At 43.1% G+C, this 21,265-nt stretch overlaps 1 protein-coding gene across 2 annotated transcripts in view; it reads left to right on the top strand.

Annotated features, from left to right (window-relative positions):
- Positions 1 to 7,625, top strand: part of crls1 (cardiolipin synthase 1) — a 79,135-nt gene extending 71,510 nt beyond the window's left edge. The window contains exon 7 of one of the 2 annotated variants that reach the window (XM_085981725.1): positions 7,352 to 7,625. In XM_085981725.1, the coding sequence (XP_085837851.1) occupies positions 7,352 to 7,382 (31 nt within the window). In that variant the 3' untranslated portion in view covers positions 7,383 to 7,625. The remainder of the gene's footprint in view (positions 1 to 7,351) is intronic. The other variant, XM_085981724.1, reaches the window with a different exon arrangement.
- The last annotated feature ends 13,640 nt before the right edge of the window (positions 7,626 to 21,265 follow it).

Raw genomic sequence — 21,265 nt, 5'->3', positions numbered from 1 at the left:
ACATGTTGAAAACGGGTCTGTTCAGAACAAATACTATCATAAGAGCATAAGAAATAGGAGCAGAAGTAGGTCATATAGCCTGAACATCCACAGCCCTCTGGAGTAGAGAATTCCAAAGATTCACAACCTTCTGAGTGAAGAAATTTATCCTTGTTTCAGTCTTAAATGGCCGACCCCTTATCCTGAGACTATGCCCTTAGTTCTAGACTCCCCAGCCAGGGGAAACATCCTCCCTGCATCTACCCTGTCAAGCCCTCTAAGAATATTGTATGTTTCAATGAGATCACCTCTCATTCTTCTAAACTCGAGAGTATTTGCCCAATCTACTCAATCTCTCCTCATAGGACAACCTTCTCATCCCAGCAATCAATCTACCAGCCGTACACTTAATCAGACAAATTGTTTCAGATTTCCTCTTTGAAGGACCATACATGAGGAACTGCTTCAGTATGAAGTACTGCCTTGTATCTAAATAGAGATTATCTACCTTGTAAGAGATGACATTTTTATTTCTGAACTATGCTAACCCCCCCCCCCCCCCCCCCGCCCTTGCCTGAAAGTAGGTTTGGTATTTTAGATCATTTTTTAATAACATTACCCTGTGGAATTGTTTCTCTGGCATAGGTGACTCATCTGTTTGGTAATGGATCCAAGCTGTACAGGCTGCTGATTTTGGAGGCTTCCACGCTAACAAAAAATGTTTAGCTAAGTCCTACTGTAAGCCGATACCAGCTACTCTTGGCTTAGTGTCTCCAGTGCCAATTCCTGGATTACTCTATGTAGATACTGCTGGATGTACATGCAACCTACATTGAAGCAACTCTGATGTAAAAGTTAGATGCAAAATGGTGGCTTTTAATGGCAGGAAAATCTAGTGTGCAATAAAAGCACAATATTTCCTACAGTTACAAAGCTGATGAGAAGGATTTGACAGTGTTTCCCCATCATTTTCCTTTAAGGTATTTTCTTCATATCCCCCTCCTCCTATAGACCATCTCTGAGGTCTGGAAATAGATTGCCTCCATGATCAACCAGTCAATTTGACTGAAACCAGCATCTAGGAAGTGTATGGAAAAAGTCCACCAATTTTATTTATTTTTTGACCTCTTATTTGCAAGTGGCTGACCTTTGCTTGGAGTTCTGTTGGAGTGGCCTGGCTCAGACTGAAAACTTACCAGGGATTGTCCACATATGATTCCCAGTCTGCACTGACTTAACTGATCCAAGTCAAGACAAGTCGGTGTGCTACAATTGGCCCTGCATTTCTGAGGTAGACGAAATTCAGGTCAGGATTCCTGCTCCAAATTGCTATCGCTTTGGGACATCCTGACATAGTGAAAGGCACAATATAAATGCAAGTCCATTCTTTTCTTTGTAGCCAGTGACCCCCACCCCCCTGGAAGTGCGTGTGTGTGCGTGGATGTTGAATTTTGAGACGTGCTTCCAATGCTGCTTCATGGAAGTTTCAAGCTTGCGTTTGTTCCCTCACATTATCAAGTAAGATAGAGCGGTTGGCACTGAGAATGAGAGGAAAATCCTGGGGAAGAGTGACTGGTGGAGAGAATCTGTGCCTTACAATGAGATGCACAAGATTATTCAGCATGAGGGAAAGTGGCTTGAAAGATGCAAAGGGTCTAAAAGAGAACAAGCAGTTAAGAATCATTGCCCATTGCTGAACAAAATAGAGAGGGCCTGTCAGGAAGTGGAGTGATGCAAGCTGCTGGTGGAGAGAGACTAAATTAGTAAAATAGTTGGAGTGGGAGAGATTGATGGGAGTGCAGTGCTTACATTTTACAGTTCAATGATTTAGTAGTTTCATTTTAATTACTTTAAGGTTTGATATTGCGTAGGGAACAAAGAATATGTACAGCGAAAGCTCCTGACCCCGTAATGGCCACACTTCCTCAACTCAAAAAATATGGTCAACTGTATTAGTGGATTTAGCTGAACAGGGTTATGGCAGTTGATGGATACACTGGCAGCATTTTGTGTAGTTCAGACCGTTGCTCATTGTCTGTTTGTACTATGGGGAATAAACAGTCACTGTTCTCACAGTATAAAATTCACTATATTGTATGTATTCTGTTCTACTTCTCGTGTTGTAGTATTATAGCTAGTTTTATTTTCTTGTTTTGAGGTTTCAGATTTTCATAATATGTAATAATAATGAAAACAATCTCTTCAAAAATCTCATTATTAGACTTTAAAGTCTGATACATAATCCAACAATGTTTATGTTCGCATTGGTGTTGGATCAGCATTTCATATTGTAACTACAGGTAGACTATCCTTTATCCGAAAACCTCGGGACCAGCCGAGTTTCGGATAAAGGAGAATTTCGGATTTCGGAAGGTGGGTCGGCGGGGGTCCGCGGGGGGGGGGGTCGGCGGGGGGTCGTGCGCACGACTTACGCTGACGCTCAGCGTAAGTCAGTCGGGGCCGGCGGGGTACGCGGGGGGGGAGGGTGGGGGCGGTCGGCGGTTGTCGGGGCCGGCGGGGTCCGCGGGGGGGGGGTCGGCGGTTGTCGGGGTCCGCGGGGGGGGGGGGGGTCGGCGGTTGTCGGGGTCGGCAGTTGTCGGGGCCGGCGGGGTCCGCGGGGGGGGGTCGGCGGTTGTCGGGGCCGGCGGGGTCCGCGGGGGGGTCGGTGGTTGTCGGGGCTGGCGGTTGTCGGGGCCGGCGGGGGGTCGTGCGCACGACTTACCCTTTATCCGAACTTCCAAAACTGGAACCCTCTAAAAAACCGAAGGTTTTTTCGTTCGTACGCACGACTTACGCTGAACGAAAAAACCTTCGGTTTTTAGAGGGTTTCGGTTTTTCGGAAGTCCGGATAAAGGGTAGTCTACCTGTATTGTGTATTTGAATGAGCATTACTATGTTAATTCATAGCTGGTAAATAAAGCTTCATGAAGCTTTCTGCTAAGGTTTACAGGCTTGACTAATCAGTAAGACCCAGTATTTGAGGCCCCTGGACATCGTCCTACTGCAACCACAAAATTTGAGCAAGGGTCCTGCGTTTTAACAGCCTTGGCTGTCCTGGTTATCTTACACCATGCAGTGCAATGTCTGGAGAATTTCTGTGAATAGGGAGCTGCAGTTTACTGCCTGTTTATGTGGCACTGAAATCTGGGACAGCGGTGCTACATATCTGCCTCCTTAAACCCATACATAAAGCCTCCAAATGCTGGTGAAATGTTTATATTTAGAAAAGAGCTAATGGACCATTGCAGTTATCCTGGGATATTGGTTGAATGCCATTATTGCGCTTGAATATCAATCTCCAAATATTATACAGGCAGACTATCCTTTATCCGAACTTCCAAAAACCTCTAAAAGCCGAAAGTTTTTTCGTTCAGCGTAAGTCGTGCGCACGACATGACCAGAGTGGCGCACGACTTACGCTGAGCAGGGCAGAGGGTCACAGAGTTCCCTCCTGGGTAGGAGATTGCAGGCCGAGCCGGGCAGTGCGAAGGAGGTACCGGGAGAGTGAACCCAACAATACAGCGGCCTGTCCGATAGCTGCAGCGGCCCGTCCGATATTCTTTTCTCCCCCCCCCCCCACCCCTGACCCGACCTGACCCAACCCGCGGCCCGTCCGATATTCTTTTCTCCCCCCCCCCCCCCCCCCACCAGACCCGACCCGAACCGCGGCCCGTCCGATATTCTTTTCTCCCCGACACCCAAACCGCGGCCCGTCCGATATTCTTTTCTCCACCCCCCCCCCCGACCCGACCCGACCCCTGACCTGATTTGCGGGCCAGCTTAGTAGGAGTCAGCCGACATCCGGCTTTCCAGAGAAGCAGGAAGGGGAATGAGACACGGAACAGTCGCAAGAGGTAGCCTGAGCTTTTAAAATTTATATTAAATACAAATTTCCCAGTCTTATAATAATACCTTCTGAAATCCGAAAACCGAAACTCAGCTGGTCCCAAGGCTTTCGGATAAGGGATAGTGTACCTGTACTATCATTGAATTCTCTTTGCAATTTGTCTGTCTTCGGTGAATTTTAAATGTTAGGAGCTCAACCTTGATCGTGTAAAGTCAATCTCGGTGGTTTCTGTTCCTGGTACATTTTCTGTCAGGAAATGGTACTGCTGATTTTGTGCTGTCACTTATGGTGATTTATTATCCTGTTATAAAAGGTAGCAGTCCCATTTCCTAGTAGAAAGTCACCTAGGGTGGAAAATTGGCAGAATGATGCCCAGCAACTGATGCAAATGTTCATCACTGGTTGACATTTTATATATATATTTTTTTAAACTTCCTAGATTTATGGTAACTATAGGTTTGGGGATGGTCACTTGATAATTATGATATTTGAATATTGGACAGATGAGTTTCTGATTTTGGATGCTGGATTGTAAAACAGGATCTGTGCTTGCAGAAAATGGGGCTAGATTGTACCTCGGAAAGTGCGGGACTGGAAAAGACTTTGCAGTCCATCTGGCCTGTTCCAAAAACTGATCCCTCAATTATCCACTCACTCAAATAGCAATCAAATTATCCCTTAAATGTTTCCATACACTGTGTGTCCCTGGTCAGTTTGTGCTATATATACACCACCCTCTGAGTAAAGCAATTAAATCTAAACTGTGCACCTTCCCTTCTCTAATGTCTAATCTGAACCCATATATCCCCCCCGATTTTAGAGTTTGTGGTAGTTTTGAACATATTATTGAGGCTCAATTTAACTATTCTTTTAAGGATCTTAAATGCTTAAATAATATCTCCCCATAGGCTTCCCTCTCCAGACTAAACAATCCCAGGCCCTTCAACCTCTCTTTGTAGCTCATATACCTTAAGGCAGGGGTGCTTTTGTCTTTGTGAACTGCATAAGTGTAGACATTTAAAGTCATGTTCACATTAATTTGCATACATCTCAAATTGCTGATATTAACAGATCTTGATGTTCTGATTTAGGATTTATCCATTAATAAGGCAACAACTGTAGAAAGAGCCTATCCAAACCCCTAAGCCCACAAAATTCAAACAGGAAAAATCTGCCTCAGTTTTCACTAAAGAGGCTAACAAAGAGGAAACTAGCCAAACTTAAAAAGAACAAATCCCAGGTCCAGATGGATTGCCCCCATGGATATTCACAGAAACTAAGGAGGAAATGGCAGAGGCACTAGTATCCATAAATAAAAATTCAATAGAAGAAGGAATAGTGCCAGAGGACTGGTGGACAGCAAATGTAATTCCAATCTTCAAAAAAGGCGATAGAACTAATCCAGGGAACTATAGATCAGAAAGCTTAAGGTCAGTGATAGGAAAGATACTGGATACTTTGCTAAATATCTAAAGGTGGAAAATATAATTTAAAAAAAAGTCAGCATAGATTTCTAAAAGGAAGGCCATATTTAACCAACCTTATTGAATTTTTTGAAGATGTAACAGAACGAGTAGACAAGGCAATGCAGTGAATGTGTTATAGGTCAGGGCTTGTGGACTTATGGGCCAGGTAGCAGAATGGATCGACAGATGGCTACAAAACAGAAAACAGAGGATAGGAGTTAAGGAAAGTTTCTCAAACTGGCAGAAAATAAGAAGTGCTCGGATCACTGTTTATCATGTGCATAAATGATTGGGACTCAAGAATTGGAGAAATGGTGTAGTGCATATATTATCAAATTGGGGTATATCAAATAAGGTGGAAGACAGCAACAGGAAGACATAAACAGGCTTGCAGAGTCAATATAGCTAAATGTGAGGTGGTTCATTTTGGTAGAAGGAATAACGAGGCCACTTAATCAGCTCCCTAGGCTCTGGAATTCCCTCCCTAAACCTCTTTACATCTCTACCTCTCTCCTCCTTTAAGACGCTCCTTAAAACCTACCTCTCGTCTGTCCTAATATCTCCTTATGTGGCTCTGTCAAATTTTGGTTTTGACACTCCTGCGAAGTGTCTTGGAATGACTTGCTACATTTAAGGCGCTATATCAATGCAAGTTGTTGTAAGAAACTAAATTGGGTAGAGGAGCAAAGAGATCTGGGAAAATAGATACGTAATTAATTAAAAGTACCAACACAAGTTGATAAGGCCATAAAGAATGTAAACGAAGTACTGGAGTTTATTTTTAGAGGAAGGTAATACAAAAGCAGGGAGGTAATGTTAAATTCTTTTATGTCTACCTGAGAGAGCAGATGGGGCCGCGGTTTAACCTCTCATCCGAAAGACGGTACCTCTGACCGTGCAGCTGTCCCTCAGTACTGAAGTACCAGCCTCTTCAATATTCAATACATTATTTAACTAGCCCATAGGGTATCTTCTGCGTGTATATCCATATATGTGCAAACTTGCATATGCTTTCCTATAAAAATGATGCTAAGTACATAGTGCATCATACCTTTTTTCCCATCTGTGCTCGCTAACCTACATTGGCCTCTGGTCCAGCAACACTTCAATTTTAAAATTCTCATCCTCGTGTTCAAATCCCTCCATACCCTTGCTCCACCCTATCTCTAACCTCCTCCAACCATACAAACCTCCAAGAACTCTGCGTTCCTCCAACTCTGGCCTCTTGCGCACCCCCCACTTTTTTCACTCCACCATTCACTTTCAGCTGTTTAGGCCCTAAGCTCTGGAATATCCTACCTAAACCTCTGCCTCTTCACCTCTCTCTCTCAGCTGTAGCTCAGTGGATAGCACACTCGCCTCTGAGTCAGAAGGTTGTGAGCACATAAATCTAGGCTGACACTCCAGTGCAGCGCTGAGGGAGTGCTGCACTGTCGGAGGTGCCATCTTTCGGGTGAGACGTTAAACCGAGGCCCCGTCTGCTCTCTCAGGTGGACGTAAAAGATCTCATGACACTATTTCGAAGAAGAGCAAGGGAGTTATCCCCGGTGTCCTGGCCAATATTTATCCCTCAATCAACATAACAAAAAAACAGATTATCTGGTCATTATCATATTGCTGTTTGTGGGACCTTGCTGTGTGCAAATTGGCTGCCGTGTTTCCCACATTATAACAATGACTACACTCCAAAAGTACTTCATTGGCTGTAAAGCGCTTTGAGATGTTTGGTGGTTGTGAAAGGCGCTATATAAATGTAAGTCTTTCATTCTTTCTTTCTCTCATTCTTTAAGACGCTCCTTAAAACCTCCTTCTTTGACCAAGCTTTTGGTCACCTGTCTTAATATCCTAATAGCTCCTTCTTTGGCTTGATATCAATTTTTGTCTGATTATGCTCCTGTGAAGTGCCTTGGGACATTTTACTATGTTAATGGTGCAATATAAATGCAACTTGTGGCGTGCTTTTTATTGTTAAAGGAGATCTTGTATGAATAATTTTGAAACTGCTGTAATGTTTAGTGACTAACGGCAATGATCTGATGCTCCAAGTTGATTATTATAGTCTTGTTGTTTCAGGTACGTTACAGCGTTGACGACAGCAGCGTCTGCGTACAGCTATTACCTCCACGGCAAAAATACCGTGCAAGTTTTAAATCGGGTGAAATAAAATAAAGTGGTTCAAAGTTGGCCAGTGGTGTCTGGAAACAGTACAACAAACAAAGGAGGAACTGGACCTTGATTTCTCTGCTGAAAAGACATTGATTAAAATAATGTAGATATATGTGGAATTTTTTTCCTACAAGATTGTGAATTTAATAATAAAAGTAAAAAATCTATAGATTTCTTACATTTATGGTTTTATTATTTTATTTGCGCTTCACGCAATAAATTTAATTTCAAGCACACACTATGCAATGATAATTTGCACGTCATCCAGATGATGTATTATGCTCGAGCTCTTAAAAACAGAGCTCCATTTAGTTTTTTTTAAATCATATTACTGCAATAAACATTTTCATAACCTGGCAGTCATAGGTGGAGACATTTGATATAAAGAGTAGATCTTCTGTGATGCTGCTCACACGGTAAGTCAGAGGATGTGAAATTCGTTGAGAACGGGAGCTTTACAATGTACAGCACACAAAGGGATTTTTAGCTGCTAATACAGCCTTTGCCTTTAAGGCTGTGGGCTAGGGTTTTCTGCTTGTGTATTCACCAGACTCTGCTTTTCCCCAATTATTTTAATCATAGAATGGTTACAGCACAGGAGTCCATTCGGCCCATCAAGCCCAAGGGACAGGAAAATCACAGCCCAGAAAGCTGAACGTCCAGCCATAAAGTCTAATTGCTCTGATATATATATATAAGTTGCACTTGTTTTTAAGATTTTTTTTGCATGTCTTTTGCTTGTTCCTTTTTACAGAAGCACCTTCTACAGAAGTCAGTTGTAGTTACCTTTTTTTTGTCCTTGATACTGTTTCCTCTGTTTTAGATGTAATTTATCTATCTTGTATGGGGAGGTGTTTTGTTTTTTCCCATGTTCAGATAGTAGTAGTGTTGCATTGCTTTGGGATACCGCTGTATCGGTGGTGTTTTTGCACTGTTGCTTCCAGCTCGATCCTGCTCTGAGTTCTGGTGAGCTTTATGAGCGCATCATCGGAGCTGTTGGCGTATTGATTTGGAAAATGTGCTTATTTTAATTTTAGGGGTTTGGGTTGAAAACTTTGTTTTTTATGACTAAAGAACCAGAGGCGAGATGAGTTTTTTTTTTAATGCAGCGAGTTGTTGTGATCTGGAATGCATTGCCTGAAAGGGTGATGGAAACAGATTCAATAATAACTTTCAAAAGGAAATTGGATAAATACTTGGAAGGGGAAAACTTTGCAGGGCTATGGGGAAAGGGCAGGTGAGTGGGACTAATTGGAGAGCTCTTTCAAAGAGCTGACACAGGCACAGTGGGCTGAATGGCCTCCTTCTGTATTAATCTGATTCTATAGTTGGCTGCAGGGGTGAATAGGTAGGAGATAGTACAGAGGCCATAGGAATTGGGTGAGAGATTGGTGGTGAGTCGTGCTCAGGGACAAAGAAAATGGCAATTTTATGAATCGGTCTAAGGTCCAGTGAAAATCAGGTGGGAGTTCAGGCGAGCAGGATGACTGGGGTCAAGAGCAACAATTCATTATTTTTACTGAGTGCAGTCAGAGTGGATGAGACTGGGAAGTAGAAACTAAATTATTCAGTCACTTGTTAAAGGAACTTGAAACTTTTTCATTACTAATTCTAATAATTGTTTTAAAACTTTCCTAAAGCTTATACAGTACATAGCTTCTAACTCTTCATTTCTGTTCAGTTTTTGAAATTTAGGAAGTAAAATTTGCATAAAAGATGAGGTGGAACAATTGGCATACGGGCCAACCAGCATCACAAAAGTTTCTTAGAATAAATTTGCCTATAATTGTGTGACAGATACGTGCTGATGTACTGTTTTTAATAATAGCAGATCTCCTTTTATGTTGCACACAAGAATTCAGAATCACAGTGCAAGTGGGGGAGAAGTGAACATTACAAATGATTGAATTTGGAAAGAAGTTTATACGGGTTCTCAGACAGTGAGGGTTGTGTTTTTCATTGCTTCCTTTACCCACTGCAGCCAGATAAGTTGATCGATCCCAAAGCTGCAAAGCTAAGTTTGTTCTGAACGATTGTTTCAAATCGTTGAACATTCCAAAGCCCAAACACCAGAGAGAGAAACAGCCAATGAATCTGTTTTTGTGGTTGAGCAAAGTATGTTGGTCAGGGCACTAGAACTCTGCTCTTGTTCGAATTTTTAACATTTCATCTGAACCACTGGAACAGGCAAATGGGACTTCAAACATCTCATCCAAAGGACTTCTGACATTGCGTTACCTCCCCAGTAGTATACTGAAGTGATGGCCTAGATTATGTACTCCAGCCGGATAGTGGAATTCAAACCTTCTGATCCAGCGGTAAGAGTGTTACCAATTGAGCCAAGGCTGACGCACAGCCAAATTGGTAATGCTTCAATATCAAAGCATTCACTTTTTTTTAAAGTACATAAAATAAATGGCTATGTTTGCTAGATAGTTAACTCTTTAGAATTGTACATTTATTTTCTTGCGAGAAATGGGAAAACGTTTTTTTTGGAGTCCCTATGCTCAGTTCTGGTTTAAATTAGACCCAGCTGCAGTGGCTTTCTCCACACCCAAGGGACCTTCGAATAAAATACCAAGGATACAGGTTTAATAAATATAAAGCTACAATGTACTTTGTAAAACAGTATCATGAAATCTGGTACATAACGCCTTGAGAATGAACACTAGGCACTGGAAGCTATCCTTGAGCATATAATGGCCCATATTTTCCAATCCCTTCGGGTGTGTACGAGTGCCGGTTTCAGGCATGTGAAGTGCATGCGCTGAAAACCGGCATTTCTGATCTGTCAAGAATCCTCTTGACAGATCGCGCGCCTTCCCTGGAGAAGGGCCTCTGCGGGTGGAGAGTTCTGCTTTCTGCAGAACCTCCGCCCGCTGAAATCCCTTAAAAATCTTATGCCTGGTAAAAGCAGACATAAGGCCTGCTTTTACCAGCTTAAGAGTTTAAAAAAAAAAGTAAAAACAATTTTTTTTCCACTCATTTATAATTTAAAAAATACTTTAAAAAGAGGTACGTTTATTTTTAGCCCTGTAAAAAAGCGTTAATTTTTTTTCAAGAAATTAATTTTTTCTTTAAAATATTTAATTTAATGTAATTTTAACTAATTATAAAAACGTGATTAAAAAAAAAAAACAATGTTTTGATGTGTTTTTGGAGTGATCTCCATTCATACTTTTGACGGGTCTAAGCTGTCAAAAGTATGAAGGGAGATTCCCTTCTTTCATTGGTTCCCCATGGCCCACGTGATCCCAGGGATGCTTGCAAACCGCATGCGCCCCTGGGATACGTGGGCCCTGCGCATTTCGTCATGGAGAGGACCAGGAGTGGAAATGGCCGGACCTCTGGAGCCCTCGAGTACGGGCGTAATTTTTTCCAGATCAGAGGCCTCCGCACGCAGGAAGCCTCCGATCGGAAAATATGAGCCAACATAAGAACATAAGAAATAGGAGCAGGAGTAGGCCAATCGGCCCCTCGAGCCTGCTCCACCATTCAATAAGATCATGGCTGATCTGATCCTAGCCTCAAATCTACTATCACTCTACATCCCTCCCGAACCCATGTGATCTCCTGGGAGAGGCGAAAAACCAGATAAAAAACCCAATGGCCAATTTGGGAGAAAAAAAATCAGGGAAATTCCTCTCCGACCCATCTAGGCGATCGAAACTCGTCCAGGAGATCACTGTCCCTATATTTTCTACAGTACTTACCTTCTGTAAAAGGTGATCTCCACCCCAGCCAGGAACAGGAATAGAACCATCTCCTAAAATCTAACATAATTAGAACACAAGAAGTAGGAGCAGAACCAGGCTACACAGCCCCTGGGCCCGCTCCGTTACCCACAGGGCCACGACCGTTCCGAACATAGACTCATGTCCAATTTCCTGCCTGCTCCCCGTAACCCCTAATTCCCTTCTAAGAAACTGTCTATTTCTGTTTTAAATTTATTTAATGATGAAGCTTCCACAGCTTTCTGGGGCAGCAAATTCCACAGACCTACTACCCTCTGAGTGAAGAAGTTTCTCCTCATCTCAGTTTTGAAAGAGCAGCCCCTTATTCTAAGATGAGGTTTAGCTCACTTCTTGCTAAAAGTCAATGGTGGTTTTTTTCTGATTCCCATTTAAAGGAGTGGTGATTATTGACAAAAGTGGCATGGTTCTCTTGCTATCTACCCAACCAGAACTGTAATTTTCCACAGAAGGCATTCTGGTGCTTTGTTGCTGGCTGTTTATACCTGATCCAGTTTCCCATAAGTTTGTATGCCAGATTTTTAGTTGATACAATTATAATTTTGAAAATGTGGATTCTGTGGTGTATGTGCCTTTAAAAGCAATTGTGGTGTATGTGCCTTTAAGAGCCCCAGGTGTGCGTAATGCCAGTAATTGCCACTTGGGCTATATAAGCCTGTGTATTGTGTATATCCTTTAGAACTCCCCCCCCCCCCCCCCCCCCCCCAGACTTGCTTAGTAAATACCTATGAACCAACTCCTGTCTTCAGTGTCTTTATCTACACACGGACACTACAGTGGCGACGAAGTGGAAACGGACTTACCTGCAATTCGGCAGCACCTCAAGGACATCGATTCCTCCAGCGTCCAGAAGACTCAAGGAAGTAATAGAAACTGTGGTTTCACCAGCTGGCCAAGCTGGTGGCAGGTACTGCGCTAATCCTTCCTGGGCGTCAGGCTGGGGCTCCAGCGGCGGGCTCTACAGCTGAGACAGGCAGCGAAATCGGAGGCAAGCAATAACGGACTGGGAGGGTGCACTCGGGAGACGGCCGGCGCGGCAAGCAGGTCAGCGTTTAGACCTCCGTCGGGAACGAGTCTCCAACAGTGAATAAACGGAAACCACAGTAAAACAGCGTTGTTATCGGTAGCAGCGGCGGGAAAGTGCAGGAAGCGCCATATCGTTGCTACAGAGAGAGAAAAAAAGCGCGGGAAGCGCCATTTTTTTTTTTTTGAAATGCCTAAGTCTGGCAATATTGATGCTTTTGATAACGAAACAGAGCCTAACTTTGGCAATATTGATGTTTTTGATAACAAGATAGAGGATTGGACCACATATGTAGAAAGAGTGGAGGTGTTTTGCACCGCAAATGGAATAGAAGATGAAAAAAAAGCTTCAGTGCTTCTGGATCTAATGGGCGCAGAAACATACAAGCTGTTACGCAACTTAATCACTCCAGCCGAACCGATGGACAAGAATTTTGAGGAGATTGTTGATACCCTACACTGCCAATTCGAGGCAGGACTGGCAGATTCTCTGCAAGACAAATTCATCTGCGATCCCCTAAGTGTAGAAACACAAAAAAAGGTATCTTCTGGAAAAGATTTAACACTGGACAAGGCTTTCAGTGCAATAGGAGCGGCAAAGATACAGCAAAGGCCACAGGACTTCGGCACCCATAAAATGACACGGGGTTTCGAGAGATGCTATCACTGCGGCAGATCCAACCATGACCAGAGGGATTGCTGGTTCAAAGAAAAAGCATGCAGGCGATGCGGAAAGATGGGACACATTCCACGTGTATGCCGATCTAAAAATAAAAAATCCACTAACGGGAAAAGAATCAATAAGGAAAAGCACAGAAAGGTACAAATGATGACAGACAGTAGCTCCAAAGACCAGAAGAGCGATAGCGACTCCGGGAACAAGAGACTAAGCTCTCTCAAATTACATAATGTAATTGCCAATGAAGATTACCAGACCATTTGGGTTACCCTCATAATAGCAGGGCCCCCAGTTAAAATGGAGCTAGATACAGGATCAGCTCTAACCGTAATAAATCGACGAGATTACGAGAGGCTATTTTCGCATATACCTCTAAAAGACACATCCATTATCTTAAAAACATATACGGGGCAGAAAGTATACCCCAAAGGAAAAATAAAGGTGCCTGTGGTATACAACGGCAAAGAAATACAAAAGTTGTATTTATACATTCTACAAGATGGGGGTCCACCGTTGTTGGGACGTGAATGGATAAGGAAGATACGTTTAGACTGGCACTCCATTCAGGCACTGACGGTGACCAGTAAGGAAAAAAACAATGATGACATCATACCTGAACGATTAAAAGACATCTTGGCCAACGCCAAAGAAGTGTTTCAAGAGAAACTAGGAACCTTGAAAGGCATCACCGCCTCAATAAAAGTGGAAGATGCAGCAATTCCAAAAATTTTTAAGGCAAGACCGGTGCCATATGCAATACGTCCGGCAGTCGAGGCAGAGCTGGAGAATTTGGAAAAGGCAGGCGTATTATCCAAAATAGATTGGAGCGAATGGGCAACACCCATCGTTCCAGTCATGAAAAAAGCATTGAAAAATAACTCTGAGGAACAGAGAAAAATTCGCATCTGTGGGGACTTTAAGGTGACTGTAAACCCGGTCCTTCACACGGTACAGTATCCTCTTCCGAGGATAGAAGATATTTTCGCCTCACTATCCGGAGGAAAACGTTTCACAAAAATTGACTTGGCACAGGCATATCTACAGATGGAGGTTGAGGAGACCTCTAAAAAGTATCTCACAATAAACACACACAAAGGCCTGTACCAGTACAATCGACTGGTTTTTGGAGTAGCATCAGCTCCAGCTATCTGGCAAAGAGCTATGGAACAAGTCCTGCAAGGGATTCCGGGGACTCAGTGTTACCTAGACGACATCCTTATAACAGGAGAAAACGACAACGAGCACCTTGCCAATTTGGAGCAGGTGCTCACTAGGCTGAAAGAACGGGGCCTACGAGCAAATCGCCCCAAGTGCGAATTTTTCCAAAATCAGATATCATATTGTGGCCACATAATTAATAAGGAAGGGTTGCATAAGTCACCTGAAAAAATTGAAGCAGTTATAAAAGCCCCAGCACCTGAAAATGTTTCACAATTGAGGTCATTCCTGGGATTAATAAATTACTATCATAAATTTTTACCGAACTTATCAACTATTCTACACCCTCTTAATGATCTTCTACACACAGGAGTGATTTGGAAATGGAACGAAGACTGTAAACGTGCCTTCCATAAATGTAAAGACTTAATCACATCCGAGAAAGTTTTGGCTCATTACAACCCATCACTACCAATCAGACTGGCGTGCGATGCATCCCCTTACGGCATAGGAGCGGTATTGTCCCATAGATTCCCTGATGGCTCGGAACGGCCGATAGCTTTTGCGTCACGCTCATTGAACTCAGCTGAGCGTAACTATTCCCAGATAGACAGGGAAGCACTCAGCCTGGTATGGGGAGTGAAGAAATTCAACCATTACCTACACGGACAAAAATTTACCTTGCTGACTGACCATCAACCCCTCATCTCCATATTCAACCCTAAGAAAGGTGTCCCCATTATGACGGCACAAAGACTACAGAGGTGGTCCCTTTTTCTAGGGGCACACCAATACAACATTGAATACAAAGGGTCAAAACAGCATGGGAATGCTGACGGTTTATCGCGCCTGCCGTTGCCAACGATAGAAGAGGCACCTACAGTAGACCCAGTAGAGATATTCCACTCTACCATAGTGGAATGTCTACCGGTGACAAATTCTGCCATTGAAAGGGAGACCAGAAATGACCCTACTCTCTCACGGGTCTACGATTTAACAATGAAGGGATGGCCAGCACATGGCGAACCACTGTTGCCAGCATTCTCGCAAAGAAGAGAACAGCTGTCAGTGTGCCGAGGAACCTTGATGTGTGGATCCAGAGTGGTGATTCCACCCAAACTCCAGGATAAAGTGCTAAAGGAGCTTCACGAGGGGCATCTGGGTGGAGTGAAAATGAAGAACCTAGCTAGGGCGTTTGTATGGTGGCCAGGTATCGATGGAGACATCGAAGACATGACCAAGAGCTGCCTAGGATGCCAGAAGGTCCAAAACGCTCCACCACAAGCCCCTCTACATCCATGGGAGTGGCCCTCATCTCCCTGGCAAAGGGTGCACATCGACTTTGCTGGTCCATTTATGGACTCAATGTTCTTAATCGCAGTTGATGCACACTCCAAGTGGCCGGAGGTAATAAAAATGTCCTCCACCACCACGGAAAAAACCATCACAGTATTAAGGACCATATTTGCCAGGAATGGGCTGCCGGAACAGATATGTTCTGATAATGGACCGCAATTTGTGTCCGAAGAATTCAGAAAGTTCTTAAAGAACAATGGGGTTAAGCACTACACGTCCGCCCCATACCATCCCGCCACCAATGGATTGGCTGAAAGGTTTGTCCAGACCTTTAAGAAGGCCATAAAGGCCATGGGTAATGAAAGCATAAAACTTCAGCACAAGGTGGATAACTTCTTATTTGCATATAGGAATGCAACACATATGGTTACAAACCAAACTCCCGCCATGATGTTCTACAATAGAAACCTAAGATGCCGGCTGGATTTGGTCAAGCCCAACATCCGAAGGGACGTGGAGAACCGGCAGTTTCAGGGCATGAATGAAAGGCCAACTAGGGCCTTCCAGATAGGCCAACCAGTTTTGGCCCGGGACTACCGTACCGAGAAATGGCAGCCTGGAACTATCTGCACACGACTAGGACCACTGATGTATACCGTGGACATCGGAGAAAGCATAATAAGGCGCCATGCTGACCAAATCATCAATTCATCCGAAAAGGGACAACCTACACCACCACGCTATACATCAACGATGAAGTAGAGATACCCATATCTACCTCCGATCCGGTGATACTGGAACCCGATGAACCCGACACTGGCCTTCAAGCCGAATCAGCCTTACCAGAAGAACCTGCTACACCACCAGAAACTACTACACCCCCGAGGCGTTATCCGGACCGAGTCAGGAAGCCTCCTGAGAGACTAACTTATAATTAATTAATACAGCAATGTATATGATTTTGCATATAACATGTAATTAATAATTACTTAAAATATGATGTACTAGTTAGCTAGAAGGGGAGGAATTGTGGTGTATGTGCCTTTAAGAGTCCCAGGTGTGCGTAATGCCGGTAATTGCCACTTGGGCTATATAAGCCTGTGTATTGTGTATATCCTTTAGAACTCCCCCCCCAGACTTGCTTAGTAAATACCTATGAACCAACTCCTGTCTTCAGTGTCTTTATCTACACACGGACACTACAGATTCTTTCTCCTTTTGGAGAATGAAAAAGATCAAAAAGGTGAAGACATCATTAGGTACTAATTAAATGGACCATCTGGGTTGTCTATAATGCTTGCTGTCGGTGAAAGAAAACTTTCTATGCAATGACATGTAAAACTTAACTTGTATGGTTGAGAATAATATTGCTATATCTACGTAAGCATTTGCGACTGCAATGAAAATATCTTGAGGTTCAGATGACAAGCTAGTTTACCTTTGTTCTCAAAGGTTGATGTCATTTGAACCTCAGATGTTTTCTTGTAATCATTGTCACCTAGATTTTATATAGTCTGGTACTTCCTGTAACAGACAATGAAATAGAACACAAATAGAACACAAATGTAAATTGCTATTTGAAATATGGGGCACAGTCAGTAATATTCAAATTACGTAAGTCAAGTCACAGAAACTGCCCATTTGTTGCTGTCTTCCCTAGCATCCCACCAGCCTCTACCCATTCCCCCAAAAATTGAAGTTAATTAACATTTATATAGTATGAAGAATAATACATTCTTGGGCTGGTTCCAAGGCAGTACAAGTGATCTTGATGAAATGAACAAGCTTTATACTTCTTGAGGTGTTGCTATCTGAGAACACACTGAAACCTACATGCTGTCCTTTGTTGTTCAGGCTTTTGGTTAAACCAGAGTTCTAATTTCTGAAGTAAATTTAACATGAGTCAGTAGCAGGGGTGGAAAATTGGACTCAAGTTATTTTCTAGCTTTTGACGAGCTGAATAACAAATGGTCAGATGACAAGCAACACCAGTGTGCTGCTCCCTTCACCTCCTATCGCTTCTTTATTTGGCTTCCTGCCAGTGTGATCCTTTGTGGTCTCTTGTAATTCTCAACGGAAAAGTTGGACATACCTTTTTTCCTGTGCTGGTCAATAGTTGTTAAAAGAAAACTCATTATTTATTTTATCTTGTAACCAAAAATAACTTTCCACCAAGTCTATTTTCACTCTTCTTTGTCCAGTATGATGTGGGTAATGTAACCTCCAAGTGTGAACAACTTGTGCTCTACATCTGCTACAGAACACCACATAGTTATGAGCCAAAATTGCGAAAAGCTATATATACAGTATAGCTGCAGAGTACAAACTGATCACACAAGGCATGGAATTCTTTCCCCTCCCCCACCGAAGTCTGGGGGGGGGGGGGGAAGTCAGGGTTATGAGCGATCCTCACCAAGGCTGTGCATTCCATTACAAATTTGCACTTTTTTTTTAAATTTGCAATTTTAAAATGTAAATTTGTGACCTGGTGAAGGTTCTTTTAAAAATAACCAACTGAACTGGAATGATCCTGGTACAGGAAGGATGAGACTGGGTTCTTTCCAATTGCCTGCAGTTTGGGTCAGTCACCGCAAGTCTTTCCCCACAGTATAGTCAATGCCTGTTCCAGTTTCCTCCCTACTGTGCCATTTCAAACTTTGCGAAGGTTAGCCGGAGACCGTGCTCCTACTGCTGCCCCAGTGTGATCCTTGCTGCTCCTTGATATTTTCTCCAACCTTTCTGTACCTGGTCTCACTTCTTCAGGGACCTGCTTTCTTCCCACCCCATATAGTGTCTTCCCAGAGTGACAAAACATGAGAGTGAGGGAGACATAAAATGAACTTGGAAAAAGGAGCAAGCCAGAAAAGGAGAGCAAGGAAAACCAAAGGGAATGAGAGCAAGCCAGAAAAGGAAAAGAGTATGAGCCAGAAAAGGAGAGAAAGCATACAAACCAGAAAAGGGGTGAGGGAGAAAGAGAGGGCAGGTGGGGGCAGCAACCAGGCATGATCGAACCAGAAAGGAAAAGAGACTGGGAGAGGTGACATTGAGAGACAGAAAAGGGAGAGAAAGTTAAACAGTAAAGAATGAAGGGGAGAGTGTTGAAAGAGGAGAGACGGGAGGGAAGCAGGAGACTGGAAGGGAAGAGAGAGATGATTTGTACAAAAGCAAAATACTGCAGATGCTGGAAATCTGAAGAAAATGCTGGAAATACTCAGCCGGTCAGGCAGCATCTGTGGAGAGAGAGAAACAGAGTTAACGTGTCAGGTCAATGGACTTTAGTCAGAACTGGAAAAAGCTAGAGCTGTAACAGATTTTAAGTAAGGGCAGGGAAGGGAGTGGAGGAGAGGAAAGAACAAAAGGGAAGGTCGGCAGGAGAGATTAAATGGCAAAACGGATGATAGTACAAAGCAAAAGGAGATGGTAATGGAGATGATTTGTTTCAGACTTACCAGTATCCTTCATTAGAGGGATGTAAGAAGCATTGTTTTTATGGTGGAGCTGGTTGTAAAAAGTTTTTTTTTTGACAACTATCATATTAGATTGTTGCTCATTTTTATAGTCAAGGATGACATGTTGGTGTTAATTCTGAGTTCACGCTTCAGGGCGGAGTCTAATAATTTTAAATTAATGGACAGAAAATTGTGGTCAGGGTGCCTGCTATGTGCAGCCAACAGCCACGGCACCTCAAACTTGGCAAATCATCCATTGTATGATTGGGCCATGAGGAAACATGAAAATAAAACTGCTCCAACAAACATAGGTGTGCGCTCCCCTGCCTATCTATGGGAACAACACAGCACTTGGCTGAGAATTGTGAGGTTTGCCCCTTCCCCTTTTTTAGTTTTATTATATTGCTTGCCTGTTGTTCAGACTTGCGTTCTGAAGCAAGGCCTTGCCTGAAATGTCGACTTTTCTGTCCATAGATCATAGAATGATACAGCACAGAAGGAGGCCATTCGGCCCATTGTGCTTGTGCCAGCTCTTTGAAAGAGCCATCCAATTAGTCCCATTCCCCACGATGCTGATTAACGTACTTTATTTCCATAATTTTCATTGTTAAATACAATGTTCTTTGAAATAGTATATTGTGGAGGAGCCACAAGAGACTCAGTGTACTTTAGTATAATCCCCTTAATTGTATTATAGTGCAGCCGGAGACTGCACCTTTAAACTGATTGTTACCTTTACAGTGTGTGTTTGCCTTTATCCTGCGTGGTGACGTCATGACGCTGATCATGTGACCGCTACTGGCGCGAAGAACGTGGGGACGTCATGACGTCAGCTTAGAGAACTTGCCAGCAGTCTTCGACTACCTGGCATCTTGAACGAATGTGTTTTGATTTCCTCCTTGTAACATCCAGCAAACTTCGTTGTTATTAAATTCCAGTCTTTTAATCCATCGAGTTGAGCTGAATTATTTAGTTAGGAACCTCCGTTCCTACAATATAACCCTTGTTTAAATGTAATGAAGAATGCTTGCGTGAGATGTATAGAATGTAGATTTACAAAGATTTCAACATCTTCCCAAAAATGGAAAGTGAAGCTTGTTTGCTGGTATTAATCGGCTAGTGGACAAATTACTCTTGGGTCTCTGCTAATGCTGCTTAGGCTTTTAGATCCATGAGATTGCCTTGGGGGACCTGTGGTTTTTATAATTCAGTTTAACAAAGGGTAAAACTGTTGGTAATTTTTTTAAATATGTTTATATATAAACCATTTTTTTCTTTCTCCCCACCCAATCACCACCAGCAGATCCCATCACTGCATCATGTTGTATTCTCTGACCCAGGACCATGGGCAGCCAATCTGATCCTGTGCCCCTTCCATTCAAACACACGTTAGAATTTTGTATGAAAATACCACACAGTGGCTGCCTTGCTAATATTTAAATATTTTTCCTCCCTCAGCAATTTGTGGAATTCTGTTGCTAGCTGTGGATGACTTATCCGAGATCATGATCTTTGCCATGTTGGGAATTTTGAGGTACAGCCTACTTCCTGCCATTGCTTTGGGCCACCTAGACATTGGCCTAGGCTTTCTGTCTCTCCTATTCTCCCACAGAATTTATGGCGGATCTGGGGCAGGCAGAGGTGGAAGGCAACTTGGGGAACGATAGACCCATTGGGGCAAAGTACTTGTCTTTCGCACTCTGCACAAACTGTCTGTTAGACCCTAGCATTCAGAGATTGGCAGAGGGGGCCCTGGGACAAAAATTGAAAAGGTGTTTGTGCAAATGCTGTCGGACCATGGCTATACTCAAGATCCGTCAATGAAATTAACTTTCCTCAACAGTCCACCTCTTTCGCTGTTTCTGACACCTGCAAAAGGACATAGACAGGCTAAGTGAGTGGGCAAAAATTTGGCAGATGGAATATAATGTTGGAAAGTGTGAGGTTATGCACTTTGGCAGAAAAAAATCAAAGAGCAAGTTACTATCTAAATGGAGAGAAACTGCTACAGTACAAAGGGATCTGGGGGTCCTGGTGCATGAAACACAGGAGGTTAGTATGCAGGTGATCAGGAAGGCCAATGGAATCTTGGCTTTTATTGCAAGGGGGATGGAGTATAAAAGCAGGGAAGTCTTGCTTCAGTTATACAGGGTATTGTGAGGCCACACCTGAAATACTGCGTACAGTTTTGGTTTCCATATTTAAGAAAAGATATACTTGCTCTCGAGGCAGTTCAGAGAAGGTTCACTCGGTTGATTCCGGAGATGAGGGGGTTGTCTTATGAGGAAAGGTTGAGTAGGTTGGGCCTCTACTCATTGGAATTCAGAAGAATGAGAGGCGATCTTATCGAAACATATAAGATTGTGAGGGGGCTTGATCGGGTGGATGCGGTGAGGATGTTTCTACTGATGGGTGAGACTAGTACTAGGGGGCATAATCTTAGAATAAGG

Source organism: Somniosus microcephalus, chromosome 3, assembly GCF_052327205.1.
Source record: "Somniosus microcephalus isolate GS21.2 chromosome 3, FLI_Smic_1.0, whole genome shotgun sequence".
Lineage (NCBI taxonomy): Eukaryota > Metazoa > Chordata > Chondrichthyes > Squaliformes > Somniosidae > Somniosus > Somniosus microcephalus.
Note: the sequence above shows the minus strand (reverse complement) of the source record. Positions and strands in the feature narration are given on the sequence as shown.